At 34.2% G+C, this 18,412-nt stretch overlaps 1 protein-coding gene across 1 annotated transcript in view; it reads right to left on the bottom strand.

Annotated features, from left to right (window-relative positions):
* The window catches only part of IQCM (IQ motif containing M), a 414,386-nt gene that overhangs the window by 186,191 nt on the left and 209,783 nt on the right, over window positions 1–18,412 (bottom strand). The window contains 1 exon segment of the mRNA XM_032246433.1: window positions 17,716–17,850. Within this exon segment, the coding sequence (XP_032102324.1) occupies window positions 17,716–17,850 (135 nt within the window).

Genomic DNA, 18,412 nt, shown 5'->3' with positions numbered 1-18,412 from the left:
CTGGGTATATAAAGAAAAACAGGTTTAATGGACTCACAGTTCCAAATGGCTGGGGAAGCCTCGCAGTCATGGCAGAAGACAATGGGGGAGAAAAGGCACATCTTACATGGTGGCAGGCAAAGGAAAGTGCAGAGTGAAGGCAGGGAAAAGCTCCTTATACAATCATCAGCTCTCCTGCGAACTCACTATCATGAAAACAACATGGAGGTAATGGCCCCCATGATTCAATTACCTCCCACTGGGTCCCTTCCATGACACATGGGGATTATGGGAACTACAGTTCAAAATGAGATTTGAGTGGGGACACAGCCAAACTGTAACACTATTATAAAATAGAAAGATTTAATGGAAAAAAAAGAAATTCATTCTCTACAAACTATCTTGATATTAACTGCACTTTTAATGGAACTAGGAAGACTAATTCTCACATTTATATAGAAGTGAAAAAGTCCAAGAAGGGTGATATACCTGGCAGGAAAATTTCTACTATTTTTTTGCCTTAAGAATTTTAGTCAGTGACAGTGAAGGTATAGGGATTATCTTTTAATCCATTCAAATCTAGTTCTTACTTAAAAACTCTAGGTACCTTAACTTTCTTAGAATCAAATTATTTGTTACTCACTGTACAACTTATTTAAATACATAAACAGGTTATGAGAACTTGGTTAAGAGCCACTAGTTAAATGTTTGTTTAATGTTAAATGTAAATCTCAATGCTAGAAAATATATACTGTAAATTGTGGGTGTACATTCAATTGTTTGCCTTTTCTGATTATTATTATGAATTAAACGCCACAAAAAAGAGAAAGAGAAGGTTCTGATATCTGCCTTTATAGGAAGACATTAATGCTGTTGGACATGACTATTGATGCACATGCTATACAAATATGCTTGTATGTGTGTATCTGTGTTTTCCTCAAAAGATGACAAGTGCATATGAAGAAGTATATGACAATCACATCCTCTATATCCAGACTGCTGAATAACATCAGCTGAAAGGATGTTTGGTCCCTCATCATGCTAATAGTATATACATAGTGATATATAAGGAATCAATGACAAGAATATTTCTAAAGAAAACAAACTCAACAACTTTAAGGTAGGAACATGAGATATTTACATCAATGCCTGAAAAACTATGTCCCCAAGAAGCTTACTCCATAAATATCTCCTTTTATAAGTCAACATAGTTTATAAAAAACATAGCTACACCACTGTATTCCATGTTGATTTCAATGTGAAAACTTAATTTTAAATTTTGGAAATCAAAATACCAAAATGAAACTCTTATAGACCTATCATGGCTCTAGAGGTAAACCTTTTAAAAAAGCAAGTTTTAGCATAAACAATTGGCTTATGTTCTGCTAAACTGGCAACTCCCAGTAAGAGGCCTGCTTTTACAAACCTGAATCATAAGCTTTCAATTCAATATCACTAATAATTTATATTGTGCATGATAGGCTTCACAGCATGGAAGCACCAAGTTGCCTTAGTGAGCAAAGCATAATGTCTAATAAAAGCTTGATTCGGAAAAGCGAGAAAATGTTCATTGCTAAATGTGGCTTAAGCAAACTCAGTGAGAACTACAAAACATTATGACAGTGAAGAACTGAAAACTACCTTAAGTCTTTTAGAAGTTTTCACTTCACTGTAGTAATTTATAGGACTCTGGACCAAGATAAATGCCAGAAAAAAATAAAAATTTCTTAATATTATGTTTATGATGTTGGAATCATTATATTAAAAATTTGCATCATATCTTACTGCCTTGTACATTAAGAATTTGTGATACAATATTTTATGTTCCTTTCATGTATCAGAAACTTGTGTAGCTAAGTTGTTCTCATCAGGGAGTTTATATTCCTGATATAGTAATTTAATCATATAAAACAAAGACCTGCTAATGGCTCTCTGCGTGTTAGGAGTACTGAGTGTGTAATCTTAATAAACAGTGATCTAACAAAAGGAACCAAAAGCCTTGCTCTCTAACAGACTTACAAAAGTAATTATACCTTTATTGAAGTTACACCATTCTCAAGCTCCTGCTGTTCCTACTGTTTCTTAAAGATGGTTATTTTCAACTTAAAGAAAACAGACATATTTTAGAAGAATAACTGTTGTTAAGTAATATTACAGAATTTAATCAGATTCTCTGTGCAGCTTATATAACAATGGTACAAATATATCAAACCAAATAATAAGACTCAAAGCTTTAAAAAATACAGAATGGCAATTTAGAGTAACTTACTAATTGGAGTAACAACTCACGTGGCTGTAGGATAAGACAGGAAAGTGTGGGGGAAGAAAAAGTCTTTCACTAGCCATGATCATTCCCAGGGGATTTAATAGGCTTTGCACAGCTATTGCTAGGGTGAAAGCAGGCATTAACAGAGTTAAATAATGTAAAATGAGACCATATGTCAAGAACCATCTTTATAAAGTGCTAGGAAAGAGAGCAGGCAGATGAGTAGGAACAGCTGTTTGGATTAGGTAGCTAAAGAAGGTGATGACAGACAAATCTTCCAGGGTTGCTCTTTGCCCCTAGAATTTGGTCTCTTGTTTATCCAGGGGTATTCAGCTCTAGGAAAATAATTCAAATAGTTTCTACTGACAATATTGATTTATTTCCAAAATCTAATTTGCATTGTACATTTGAGAACATCCATTTCCAGTAGGCAGATAATAGGTAAATAAGGGACATTTTTAACATAGACACTCCCCTATTCAACGTTACCAGCTACCATGAAAATTCTAATCTGCTTTGCACATTATCTCTCTTCCATGTGTTAAATTTTTGTTTTTATTTTCTTATCTAGTTAACTCATCTTACAATGATTAACTCAAATTCTACCGTCTATGTAAGGAACATATAATTAATACTCTATTATCTTAGCACTTGATACATGTATGAATATTTAAGCACTTGCAACATTGTATGTATGTAGTTATATATCTGTATGTCTCTCCAGTTATTATGGAGTCTGAAATATCTGAACCACATTACTTTTCACAGCACATATTAAATATTCAAAAGATATTATATTTGTTGATTATATTTGCAAGCAATTTCATCAAAAAAGACTGTGGATTGCTTTAACCAAGGAAGGTATCCATTAGTATATTCTCATGAATTTCCTTTTACTTTGTGACTTATTCCTTAAATTATTAAAGAGAGAGGAGATGGTACATTTATCTCTCAGGTGGGTGAAAGCATTAAAGAGTTCCTACTATCAGAAAAGTGGCAGTCTGCTACACAAGAGTTGTAGACACCACTGCCTAAAATCTTTACATAAGTAAATCCTGGAACAGGCCATAGTCGGAAGGGATGAATCCATAGTTGTAACAATATAGTATCTAAAATTTCCATTACTCAGTAATAACAACAACAAAATGATACATGCCAAAAAATGGAAAAGGGTTAATAAAACCTGACTCTGAGTGAATTCAGAGGTTAGATTTAACAGACAAAGACCTCAAGGAAACTACTATAAATATGTTCTAATAATCAAATTACATTTATTTTAAGAATTAAAGAAAAATGTTATAAAATTAAAAATAGAAATTATAAAGAAAAATAGATTCAATAAAATGAAACTAAATGTATTCTAGAGTTGGAAAATAATATAATGAAATAAAAAAAATTTACAAAGTGGCCTCAACCATAGGTGTAAAATGGCAGAAGAAAGAAATAGTGAATTTGAAGGTACATTAATAGACATTACCCAATTTGAACAACTAAACAAAGAAAGATTTAAAAATAAACAGCATCAGAAACCTCCAGGAAAATTTTACATGTACTAATATACATATAATGAGAGTTATCAAAGGAAAGAAGAGAGAAGAAAAAGTCAAGAAAAATATATTTGGCTGAAAATTGCCAAATTTGAAGAAAACTATTAATCTAAAAATCCAAGAAGTTCAGTGAACCCCAAGTATGATAAACAAACACAAAGTGATCACATGTAAACACATCATAGCCAAAATGTTGAAAGACAAAAGCAAAGAGATAATCTTGAAAGTAGAAAGAGAAAAGTACTTCAACATACACAAGATAACAAAAATAAGATTAATTGCTGATTTCTCATCAGAACCAATGGTGGTCAGAAGACAGTGGAAGAATATATTCAAAATACTGACTGAAAATCAAAAAATTGTCAATCAAGAATTCTACATCCAGCAAAACTATTCTTAATGGAGGCAATAAAGACATTACCAGACATGAAGACATTAAACAAATACAGTACTAGAAGACCCTATCAGAACCAATCGTGGTCAGAAGTCAGTGGAAAGACATATTCAAAATACTGACTAAAAAATAACAAATTGGTAACCAAGAATTCTATGTCTAGCAAAACTATTCTTCAAGAATGAAGGTATAAAGACATTTCCAGATATAAAGATGTTAAATAAATACACGGCCAGAAGACCTACTGAAAAAGAAAAGACACCAGATGGTAACATATCCAGAGAAATAATGAAGAGTAAAGGAAATGGTAAAGTGTGTGTGTGTGTTTGCGTGTTTGTGTGTGTGTATTTGCAATAGACATTTGCAGATATCTTTTAATTAAAACTAACATATATAACTGTATAAAAGATGTCTGCAAATGTCTTCTCTTAATTCCTTTCAAAAGTATATGATTACATAGAACATAATTATAAACCTAAATTTCCAGGCTTATAAATTTCAACTGGTATATATATATATATGATAACAGCAGCACAAAGGTGAATAGATGACATAAAGTTGTATTGAAGTAAAGTGACTATGTCTAACCAGAATTATTTTAATATTTATCTAAACAATATTGTGATAAATTAAAATGCATATTGTAATATCTAGAGCAATCACTAAGAAAATAATTTTTAAAATATACTTGTAAAGTTTCTGATATAATTATAATGGTACAATAATAATATATGTACAAAATGCAAAAGAAGGAAGTAAAGGAGGAACATGGGGACCAAAGACACATGAATCATATGCAAAACAAACAGCAAAATGACAGACATAAATGTAGCATATCAATTATTATACCAAATATGAATGAATTAAAGACTCCAATCAAACAGCCCATATTTTTAAAACAAGATCAAACTCTATGCTGTCCATAAGAAAAATACTCTATATTCAAATATGCAGATAGGCTATAAGAACATGAACTATAGACCAAAAAGTAAGAGCTAAGGCATTAAAATTCTTGAAAAAAATCATAGAAGGAAACCTTTATCTTGTTACAAGCAAAACCTTCTTAGTTATAACAGCACAAGCATTCCCAAGAAAAGAAAAGGAAAACTGATGAATTAGACTTCATAAAAACTAAAAACCTTTGCTTTTCAGGCATGCCATTAAGAAAATAAAAAAATATTCTGCAGCCTGTGAAAAATGCTTGCAAATTATATATCTGATAAAGAATTTGTATCCAGAATAGAAAAAGTTAGTAATTTAATAATAAGAAAATAAAGCTCTCAATTGAAACAATATTCAAAAGTTCTGAATAGACTTCTCTAAATAAGATGAATAAAAATGTCTAAGATGCTCAACATCATTCATTATTTGGGAAATACAAATTAAAACCACAGTGAGATGTTCACAGCAGCATTATTCATAATAACAAAAAGGTGGAAACAACCCAAATGTCCATCAACTAATGAATAGATAAACAAAATCAGGCTTATTTATACAAAGAAATCTTATTCAGCAATAAGAAGGAATAAAGTACTAAAATATACTACAACATGGATAAACCTCAAAAACATTGTTGAAAGAAGCCAGTCATAGTAGACTATATATTGCATAATTCTATTTATGAGAAATTTTTAAAAATGACAAATCTATAAAGATAGAAGGCAGTCTAGTGGTCATCTGGGACTGGGGATAAGAGTAGGGTATCAGCTACAAATGGTCATAAAATGATGTTTTGTGGTTATGAAAATCTTTACATTTATTCTAAAATGCTTATAGTTGCACACCTATGTACATTTACTAAAAATCATTCAACTGAATCCTTATAATGGATGAATTTTTAAGATGTAAATTATATCTCATTAGAAAAAAAAAAAAAATTGGACAGGAGAGGTGGCGCATGCCTCTAATCCCAGCACTTTGGGAAGCCAAGGCAGGTGGATTGTCAAAGGTCAGGAGCTTGAGAAATTAAAAAAAAAAAAAAAAAAAAGCTAGCTGAGCATTGTGGTGGATACCTGTAATCCTAGCTACTCGGGAGCCTGAGGCAGGAGAATCACTTAAACCCAGGAGGTGGAGGTTGCAGTGAGCCGAGATCACACCACTGCCCTCCAGCCTGGGCAATAGAGCAAGGCTTTGTCTCAAAAAATAAAATAAAAAGAGAATCTTCATTGCATCTTGATTAAATTGACTTGTAAGTGTCAGTAAGTCCAATGGATATGCCAGGTGTTATAGACTGAATTGTGTCTCCTCCCAAAATTAACCTGTTGAAGCTCTAACCCCTAATGTAACTCTATTTGGAGATATGATCTTTAAAGAGGACATTAAGGTTAAATGAGGTCATAAGGGTAGGTCCCTACATTGACAGGACAGGGATCCCTATAAAAGTGGAAAAGATACTGAGGTGAGCATGCCCAGAAGAAAGGCCATGTGAAGACGCAGCAAGAAAGGAGGCCAAGAAAAGAGGGCTTAAGTGAAACCAAGGCCTTAAGGGAAATCAAGGGAAACACTTGATCTTAGACTCCTAGTGTTTACAATTATGAGACACTTAATTAATACGAATTGTTTAAGCCATCTAGTACGTGGTATTGTAGTGAACTAACTGCCAGGAAATGCCAAAGTTAATTGCAGGTCATCTGAACACCCCACAAGCTATGTCACGACATAAGAGACAATAGACTACATATTGTATTATTCTATTTACAAGAAATTTTCAGAAATGATAAATCTATACAGACAAAATGAAGATGAGTGGTTGGCTGGGGCTGACAGTAGTAACAGAGATTGACTTTCCTCCCCTCTTATTTAGCAATAACCTCAGAAAAAAATGGAATGAAAAGTCAAATTGCCTGAAATTAAATTTCTGATGCATGAAGTCTGAAAATAAAAAGTAAGTCTTAAAGAGTGAGTTTGTGAGCTGGGATTTGCACCAGCAACATATGTACAGTGTGATCCTATTTTTATTCTATTAATAAAGAAGATAAATTGACAAACGCATTTAACCAAATGTTAATTGGGGCACTTCTAAGATCCTTATAAGAACAGACTACCTATTCTGATCCCTAGTCAGGAGCCTCAGGCCATTCTCAAACATAAAGTTGTCAGTGTTCTTCATTCCACCTTTTGTTTTTAGTATGTATTTTCAAAATGTTTTACAATAAAAATGTGTTAAATTTTATTTTTAGAAGTTATTTAAAATAATGCTATCATAACGTATCACCTCTGATACATCTTCATTCTTTTGCTGTCGGTATTTTATAATCTAGATTCCTCTATTCTAAAATATCCTTTTAAATTCCTTCCTAGATAATTAAACTTTATGATTAGAGTGCCTGTTCATGTGAAAAACTTTTAAGAGAAAATCATTATACATTTCCCATTTAATAATAAAAAGCTATATATTGGTAAAGGAACAGAAAATGTAGCATTGTTGGCTTGTGGTGGACAAAGCTGTGGTCTGAGGAGCAGGAGGCTCAGAAAAAAGTTATAGTTTGCCACTAACTAGTCAGAAAACTTAAAATGATTCACATAATATCTCAGGTTATAATTTGTTCAGATAATAGAATATTTCAGGTTAAATAGAACATAAGTACTTTTCATGTTTTTTAAGATTTTTGTCTAGGGCTTCTCACTAAAAATGAACTTATCATTGTTGTTGAGTTTTTTCATTATTTTAATTGCAGAAAATGAACTAAAAGTTCTATTTATCTGTTGGAAAAATACTGGAAAACTTTCAAAGTTCACATTTATAAAGAATAGACAGATGTATGAGTAGATAATATATAACCACAATTTATTATTTTCTTTACTTTTAGATATGCTATTCTCTTATTATTAGTTTTATTTATTGGTATTTAAATAAATATCAAGTAATGGTTTTCATGTTTGCATATTCTGCAGCTTTTAAGATCTGCCTACACATGTAGCCTGAAGTTGCTTCATTCTCCCAAAGTAAGATTTTTAGACAAAAATCATGTCCTCAGTCACAATCTTTTTGTTACCATAGTGATAAGAATAAAGAATGAAAAAAAAAAGCTAAAAATACCTGAAGACAGTTTTAGAAATGTGATCCACTTGGTGTCATACACTAAAGAAGTTAATCAATTGAATTAACTACATATATGTTAGGTGAAATATTCTACTGGATGAAAAAATGCGTGGGTTGCACATCTGGAGCTATTATACACTATCAAAGAAGACAGTATGAATGAAGATGACAGACAACCTAAAACACATAAAATATATTCTTTCAAAAATCAAACACATACCAGAAGCAAATAGGAATCCGTTATTTGAGCTCTATTTTTCATATCAATATTCTGTTTTGCTTTCATTATTTTAGAATACCTCCTCCATTTTAAATTAAATTTTCTTATGCACCAAAAAATGTTTCAGCTGGGTGGAGCAATATAATTAGACATATATTTAAAATTATGTTGGAGTGGCCCCTTTCTGTAAAGAAAAGTTTCCCAATCTTATGCATTATAATAAAAATATGCTTTTAAATTAACTTTTCTTTTGAAAATTCTAGTTTAAATAAGAATTTTAACAGACACAATCATTTACAGAAAAATCTAACATATTGCAAAGCATTAAGCTAGTCTGTGAAACATGAATAAAAGGCAGCTCTTGCTATCAAGACTGCTTTAATCACCCATCTAATTATGTTTTTATAACATTGATTTTTAAAATGTGTTCACATCATAAAATGGAAAAAGCATTCACCTTAACTTGAAGAGACCAAGGTTAAAGTTCCATCTCTGTCAATGAGCTTAGAAATGTCCCTTTCCAAACCTCAGTTCTCCCATCCATAAAATATGTATAAACAAGCATATCACCTTCTTTAGCACATAGATCATTATGATAATCAAGAGATTATATGGGTACAAACCAATTGATGACATTCAATACAAAATCTCTTTTAAAATGAGTCATTATAAAATTTCATTTAATATTTTAACATTTTCAAAATAAAAATAATTATAAAAGTTTATTTTCATATTTATTTAAGAATATGTAAGGATTATTTATGAATAATAATAGCAAACTTTTATTAAGTACTTACAATGGACCACGTATATTACATAATTATTTCATTTAAGCCTCACAACAATCCAGTGACTTAGATATTGTCTTCCTTTTATAGCTGAAAAAAGTAAGGTATAGGAGGAATAAATAACTTGTCCAAAGATAGCTAGAAAGTGGTAAAGCAGGCAATTAAGCCCAGGCAAGATAACCGCAGAGCCATGCTTTAAATCTAAGCCATTACGATATACTCTAAAATAATGAGTAGAGAAACATAACCCTATGAAACTGTTAATTTGAAAAAAATACATATTTTAGTTGCTGGCAAATGGCCAAATAGGAACAGCTCCAGTTTGCAGCTCTCAGTGAGATCGACACAGAAGGCAGGTGATATCTGCATTTCCAGCTGAGGTACCCAGTTCATCTCATTGGGACTGGTTGGAGAGTGGGTGCAGCCCATGGAGGGTGAGCTCAAGCAGGGAGGAGTGTTGCCTTACCTGGGAAGTGCAAGGGGTCGAGGGATTTCCCTCCCCTAGCCAAGGGAAGCCATGAGAGACAATACCAAGAAGAACAGTGCATTCTAGCCCAGATATTATGCTTTTCCCATGGTCTTCACAACCGGCAGACCAGGAGATTCCCTCTGGTGCCTATGCCACCAGAGTCCTGGGTTTCAAGCACAAAACGGGGCAGCCATTTGGGCAGATACCAAACTAGTGGCAGGAGTTTTTTGTTTGTTTGTTTTTCAAACCCCAGTAGCACCTGGAATGCCAGTGAGACAGAACCATTCACTCCTGGGAAAGGGGGCTGAAGCCAGGGAGCCAAGTGGTCTGGCTCGGGGGGGCTCACCCCCACGGAGCCCAGCAAACTAAGATCCAGAGGCTTAAAATTATAACTGACTGCACAGCAGTCTGAGGTCAAACTTGAACACTTGAACTTGGTGGCAGGGGGAGTCTGCCATTTCTGAGGCTTGAGTAGGTAGTTTTACTCTCACAGTGTAAGCCAAGTCATGGGGAAATTTGAACTGGGTGGAGCCCTCTGCAGCTCAGCAAGGCCACCACAGCCAAACTGCCTTTCTAGATTCCTCTTCTCTGGACAGGGCATCTCTGAAAAAAAGGCAGCAGTCCCATGGAGGGACTTACAGATAAAACCTCCATCTCCCTGGGACAGAGCACCTGAAGTGGCTGTGGGCACAGCTTTAGCAGACTTAAAACTCCCTGCCTGACAGCTCTAAAGAGAGCAGCAACAGATCTCCCACCACAGCATTCAACTCTGATAAGGGACAAACTGCCTCCTCAAGTAGATCCCTGACTCCTATGTTTCCTGACTGGAAGACATTTCCCAATAGGGCCCCACAGAAACCTCATACAGGAGAGTTCTGGCTGGCATCTGGCGGGTGCTCCTCTGGGATGAAACTTCCAGAGGAAGAAACAGGCAGCAAGCAATCTTTGCTGTTCTGTAGCCTCGGCTGGTGATGCCCAGGCAAACAGGTTGGACCTTCAGCAAACTGCAGCAGACCTGCAGCAGAGGGTCCTGTTAGCAGGAAAACTAACAAACAGAAAGGAATAATATCAACATTAACAAAAAGGATGTCAACTCAGAGACCCCATCTAAAGGTCACCAACATCATAGGCCAAAGGTAGATAAATGCATGAAGATGGGGAGAAACCAGCAAAAAAAAAAAAAAAAAGATTGAAAATTCCAAAAACCAGAACACTACTGCTCCAAAGAATCACAACTCCTTGCCAGCAAGAGAAAATAACTGGACAGAGAATGAGTTGGATGAATTGACAGAAGAAAGCTTCGAAAGTGAATAATAACACACTTTCCAAGCTAAAGGAGCATGTTCTAACCCAATTCAAGGAAGCTAAGAAACTGGAAAGATCATTAGACAAATTGCTAACTAGAATAACCAATTTAGAGAAGAAAATAAATGGCCTGATGGACTGAAAAACACAGCATTAGAGCTTGATGAAGCATTCCCAAGTATCGATAGCCAAATCAATCAAGCGGAAGAAAGGATATCAGAGATTGAAGATCAATTAAATGAAATAAAGCAAGAAGACAAGATTAGAAAAAAGAGTGAAAAGAAACGAGCAAAGCTTCAAAGAAATATGGGACTATGTGAAAACACCAAATCTATATTTGACTGGTGTACCTGAAAGTGACAGGTAGAATGGAACCAACAAAGATAAAAAACACTCTTCAGAATATAATCCAGGATAACTTCCCCAACCTAGCAAGGCAGGCCAACATTAAATTCAGAATATACAGAAACACCACAAAGATCCTCCTTAAGAATAGCAACCCCAAGACAGATAATCATCAGATTCACCAAGGTGGAAATGAATAAAAAAATATTAAGGGCAGCCAGAGAGAAAGGTCAGGTTACCAACAACAGGAAGCCCATCAGACTAACAGCAGATCTCTCAGCAGAAACCCTACAAGCCAGAAGAGAGTGGGGGCCAATACTCAATATTCTTAAGGAAAAGAACTTTCAACCCAGAATTTCTTATTCAACCAAACTAAGCTTTATAAATGAAGGAAAAATAAAATCTTCTACAGACAAGCACATCCTGAGAGATTTTGTCACCACCAGGCCTGCCTTACAAGAGCTCCTGAAGGAAGCACTAAACATGGAAAGAAACAACCAGTACCAGCCACCGCAAAAACATTCCAAATTGTAAAGACATCAACATTATGAAGAAACTGCATCTTTTGCTAATGCTAGCAAAAGAACCAGCTAGCATCATAATGACAGGATCAAGTTTACACATAACAATATTAACCTTAAATGGAAACATGCTAAATGCCCCATTTAAAAGACAGAGACTGGTAAATTGGATAAAGACTGCTGCATTTAGGAGATTCATGTCACGTGCAAATACACACATAGGCTCAAAATAAAGAGATGAAGGAAGATTCACCAAGCAAATGAAAGCAAAAAAGAAAGCAGGGTTTGCAAGCCTAGTCTCTGAAAAAAACAGATTTTAAACCAACAAAGATCAAAAGAGACAAGGGCATTACAAATTGGTAAAGGGATCAATGCAACAAGAAGAGCTAACTATCCTAAATATGCACCCAATACAAGAGCACCCAAATTCATAAAGCAAGTTCTTAGAGACCTACAAAGAGAATTGGACTCCCAAACAACAATAGTGGGAGACTTTAACACCCCACTGTCAATATTAGACAGATCAATGAGACAGGAAAGTAACAAGGATCCAGGATTTGAACTCAGCTTTGGACCAAGACAACCTAATAGACATCTACAAAACTCTCCATCTTAAATCAACAAAATATACATTCTTCTCAGCACCTCATCACACTTATTCTAAAATTGACCATGTAATTGGAAATAAAACACTCCTCAGCAAATGCAAAAGAATGGGAAGCATAACAGTCTCTCAGATCACAGTTCAATGAAATTAGAACTCAGGATTAAGAAACTCACTCAAAACCACACAACTACTTGGAAACTGAACAACCTGCTCCTGAATGACTACTGTGTAAATAATGAAATGAAGGCAGAAATAAAGATGTTATTTGAAGCCAATGAGAACAAAGACACAAGATACCAGAATCTTTGAGACTCATTTAAAGTAGTGTGTAGAGGGAAATTTATAGCACTAAAGTTCCATAAGAGAAAATAGGAAAGATCTAAAATCAACACCCTGAGATCACAATTAAAAGAACTAGAGAAACAAGAGCAAACAAATTCAAAAGCTAGCAGAAGACAAGAAATAACTAAGATCAGAGCAGAACTGAAGGAGACAGAGACACACACAAAAATCCCCGCAAAAAAATCAGCGAATCCAGCAGCTGGTTTTTGAAAGATCAACAAATAGACTGGTAGCAGACTAATAAAGAAGAAAATAGAGTAGTATAAAATACATACAATAAAAAATGATAAAGGGGATATCACCATTGATCTCACAGAAATATAAACTATCATCAGAGGACACCATAAACACCTCTACAAAAACAAAGTAAAAAATCTGGAAGAAATGCATAAATTCCTGGACACATACACCTACGGAAGTTTAAACCAGAAGAAGTCAAATCCCTAAACAGACTAATAACAAGTTTTGAAATTAAGGGAGCAATTAATAGCCTACCAACCAAAAAAGTCCAGGACCAGTGAGATTCACAGCTGACTTCAAACAGAGGTACAAACAGGAGCTGTTAGCATTTCTTCTGAAACTATTCCAAACAATAGAAAAAAAGGGAATCCTTCCTAACTCATTTTATGAGGCCAGCATTATCTGATACAAAAACCTGGCAGAGATACAAAAAAAAGAAACTTCAGACAAATATTCCTGATGAAGATTGATGCAAAAATCCTCAATAAAATACTAAGAAACTAAATCCAGCAGCACATCAAAAAGATTATCCACTACGATTAAGTTGGCTCCACCCCTGGGATGCAAGGCTGGTTCAACACATGCAAATCAATAAGCATAATCCATCACAAAAACAGAATCAATGTCAAAAAACACATTATTATCTCAATAGATGCAGAAAAGCTGAAAACAAAATTTAACAGCCCTTCATGTTAAAAACTCTAATAAACAAAGTATCAATGGAATGTATCTCAAAATAATAAAAGCTATTTATGCAAAACCCACAGCCAATATACTGAATGGGCAAAAACTGGAAGCATTCCTTTTGAAAACTGGCACAAGACCAGGATGCCCTCTCTCACCACTCCTATTCAATATAGTATTGGAAGTTCTGGCCAGGGCAATCAGGCAAGAGACTGATATCAAATAAAGGGTATTCAAATAGGAAAAGAGAAAGTCAAATTGTCTCTATTTGCAAATGACATCATTGTATACTTAGAGAGCCCCATCATCTCAGCCCAAAATCCCCTTAAGCTGATAAGCAACTTCAGCTTAAGTCTCAAGATACAAAATCAATGTACATAATTTACAAGCAGTCCTATACACCAATAACAGAGAGCCAAATCATGAGTGAACTCCCATTCACAATTGCTACAAAAAGAATAAAATACCTAGGAATACTTACAAGGGATGTGAAGGACCTCTTAAAGGAGAACTACAAACCACTGCCCAAGGCAATAAGAGAGGAGGCAAATAAATGGATAAAAATTCCATGCTCATGGATAGAAAAAATCAACATCATGAAAATGGCCATAGTGCCCAAAGTAATTTATAGATTCAGTGCTTTCCCCATCAAGCTACCATTGACTTTCTTCATAGAATTGAAAAAAAAAATACTTAATTTCATACGGAACCAAAAAAGAGTCCATATAGCCAAGACAATCGTAAGCAAAAAGAACAAAGCTGGAGGCAACATGCTACCTGACTTCAAACTATACTACAAGGCTAGAATAAACAAAACAGCATGGTACTGATACCAAAACAGATATATACACCAATGGAACAGAACAGATGCCTCAGAAATAACAGCACATGTCTACAACCATCTGATCTTTGACAAACCTGATAAAAACAAGCAATGGGGAAAGGATTCCCTATTTAATAAATGTTGTTGGGAAAACTGGCTAGCCGTATGCAGAAAGCTGAAACTGGATCCCTTCCTTACATTGACTATACAAAAATTAACTCAAGATGGATTAAACACTTAAACATAATACCTACCACAATTAAAACCCTAGAAGAGAACCTAGGCAATATCCTTCAGGACATAAGCATGGGCAAGGACTTCATGACTAAAACACCAAAAACAATGGCAACAAAAGCCAAAATAGACAAAAGGGATCCAATTAAAATAAGAGCTTCTGCATAGCAAAAGAAACTATCATCAGAGTGAGCAAACAACCTAGAGAATGAGAGAAAATTTTTATAATCTATCCATCTGACAAAGAGCTAATATCCAGAATCTATAAATGACTTAAACAAATATACAAGAAACAAACAAACGATCCCAACAAAAAGTAGCCAAAGGATATGAACAGTTCATTTTCTAAAGAAGACATTTATGCAGCCAACAAACATAAAAAAAGCTCATCATCACTGGTCATTAGAGAAATGCAAATGAAAACCACATTGAGATGCCATCTCACACTAGTTAGAATGGCAATCATTAAAAAATCAGGAAACAACAGATGCTGGTGAGGATGTGGAGAAATAGAAACACTTCTACACTGTTGGTGGGAGTGTAAATTCGTTCACCTATATTAGTTCAATCATTGTGGAAGACAGTGCAATGATTCCTCAAGGATCTAGAACTAGAAATACCATTTGACCTAGTAATCCCATTACCGTATAACCCAAAGGATTATAAATCATTCTACTATAAAGACACATGCACATGTATGTTTATTGCAGCACTGTTTACATAGCGAAGACTTGGAACCAACCCAAATGCTCATCAGTGATAGACTGTGGCACATCCACCCCATGGAACACTATGCAGCCATAAAAAAGGATGAGTTCATGTCCTTTCAGGGACATGGATGAAACTGGAAACCATAATTATCAACAAACTAACACCAGAACAGAAAACCAAACACCACATGTTCTCACTCATAAGTGGTAGTTGAGCAATGAGAACACATGCACACGGGGAAGGAAACATCACACATCAGGGCCTGTCGGGGCATGAGGGGCTAGGGAAGAAATAGCATTTGGAAAAATACCTAATGTAGATGGCAAGTTGATGGATGCAGCAAACCAGCATGACATGTGTATATCTATGTAACAAACCTGCATATTCTGCACATGTATCCCAGACCTTAAAGTATAATAATAATAATAAAATAATTCAACAGCAAAAAGAACAAATAATCCACAAACACAATCAACAAAATGAAAAGAGAAGCTACAGAATGGGAGAAAATATTTGCAAACCATATACCTGGTAAACAATTAATATCCAAAATGATAAGCATACAACTTAATAGCAAAACCTCCCAAATAATTTAATTCAAAAATGGCCAACAAACCTGAATAAACATTTTTCTAAAGAAGATATGCAGATGGCCAAGAGGTATATGATCATCAGGGAAATGTAAGTCAAAATGCCAGTGAGATACTACCTCACACCTGGTATTATAACTATTATTAAAAAGACAAGGGACAGCAAGTATTGGCAAAGATGTGGAGAAAAGAGGATCCTTGTACACCGTTAATAGAATGTCGATTAGTATACCCATTATGTTAAACAATATGGAATTTCCATCAACAATTAAAAATAGAACTATCATAAGATTCAACAATCCTATTACTGGGTATATATCCAAATAAATGAAATTATTTTGTTAAAGAAGTATCTGTACCCTCACTGCAGCATTATTCACAATAGCCAAGATAAGAAAGCAATGTAAGTGCTTATCAACAGATGAATGGATAAAGAAAATTTGGTATTATACACAATAGAATACTATTCAGCCTTTAAAACTAAGGAAATTTTGTCATTTGTTTTAATAAACATGAGCTTGGAAGACATTATGTTAAGTTAAATAAGCCAGATATGGAAACACAAATACTGTGTAGTCTCACTTATATGTGAAATCTATTAAAGTTAATATAAAAACATAGAATAGGATGGCAGTTGCCAGGGCTGAGGGTTGGAGGGAATTAAGGAGATGTTGGTCAAAACATACAAACATTCAGTTTGAAAGACAAATAAGTTCTAAGTATCTAATGTGCAGCATGGTGACTGTAGTGAATACTGTATTGATGACCTGAAATAGGATAGAAGAATAGATCTTACACATCCTCACCATGCACTCACACTCACACACACACGGTGACTACGGATGGTGATGGATATATGATTAATTTGGTTGTGGTAGTGATTACACAATGAATATGTATCTCAAATTATCACGTTATATCTTTAATATAAACCATTTTAATTTGTCAATTATAAGTCAATAAAGCTGGGAGGAAAAGAAAGAAAAGCTGAGAAGAATCTTAAAAAATTAAAGGAAAATTTATTGAGATTTTTTCATGCCTTTGTGACAATTTACATCCCCTTATTAGTCTTTAGTGAAGAGAGAAATCCTGCTCCATTTAAATTATTAATATTTTTGAAAACAATATTTTCATATACTATTCAGAAATGATTTTCTGTGACAGTCTATTGTATTGAAATAGCTTACAATGTTTATATATTTTAACTGAATTATGTTCTCCAGTATCAAATCTAATTATCCAGGGGAAAGCCTCCTAGCGTCAGTATTTAAAATACAATAGTTTAAAATATACTCAGTTTGATGTAACTTACTTTATATCAAAAATACTTAAAAACTATGAAAATGAAAACCATCTCTTCCATCTCCCTCCAAAAATCTGTATTGTATTAACTTATTTTAACCTACTTTTCACATATTTTCCTTCACATATATTAAGATCACATACAAAGAAATTTGAGGAAAAGGACTTATAAAACAAGTTTAGCAAAAGTAAGAGAAGGAATGAAGAAAAGAAGAGAACAACTGAGAAAAGCTGGGAGAGAGAAAAGAAGGAAGTGGAAAGAAAAGAAAGAAAAAATAAAAGAAGAAGAAATGAGTAACCACTTACCTTGATGGACCAGGTCCCAAGTATCATCAATTTGTTTCTGAGTTGGGAAATGACCACAGTCACTGAAGAAACTGGGTAGCTCACTTCTTTCTATTTTTTGCCAATCTTCTCTCTTAGTAAACATTATTTCATAGACTAAAAAGACAAAATGTAAATGGGAACATTTCATTTTAAAATATATATATCAAATAAAAAACTTTAGCTTTATTTTCATGTCTACCAGTAACTCTCCATGATTAGACTAGCACTATGTCAACCTTCTGGCAAAGAGTAGAAGGAAGTGGGCATGCTTCTCTCTCCTCACATTCCACAGTAGTGAAACTTTTACTTGAATCCCCAAGATGAATACTGGTATCTTCTATACTGGCTTCATGAAAATCGAACATAAATCCTACAATGTAAACTCAACCATATCATAAGACATAGCTTTTATTCCAGGACTTCGGGGGACCTGACTCCTACTGATCCATTTAACTCTTCATTGTTTATTAGCTACTCTAATCTTTTAATCTCCTTTTGCTTTTACTCATATTCTAACTACTTACATTGGTAATTCCACATTGGATGGCTTATTCTATTTCTAAAGTTGCCCCAGAATTGGGAGCAATGTATACTTTTTGCTCACTAATTTCATGTATTCTACTTTCAGGTATGTGTGTATACATATATATATATATATATATATATATATATATAT

This window comes from Sapajus apella, unplaced genomic scaffold, assembly GCF_009761245.1.
Source record: "Sapajus apella isolate SASKATOON/1434 unplaced genomic scaffold, GSC_monkey_1.0 scaffold61, whole genome shotgun sequence".
NCBI classification, from domain to species: domain Eukaryota; kingdom Metazoa; phylum Chordata; class Mammalia; order Primates; family Cebidae; genus Sapajus; species Sapajus apella.
Note: the sequence above shows the minus strand (reverse complement) of the source record. Positions and strands in the feature narration are given on the sequence as shown.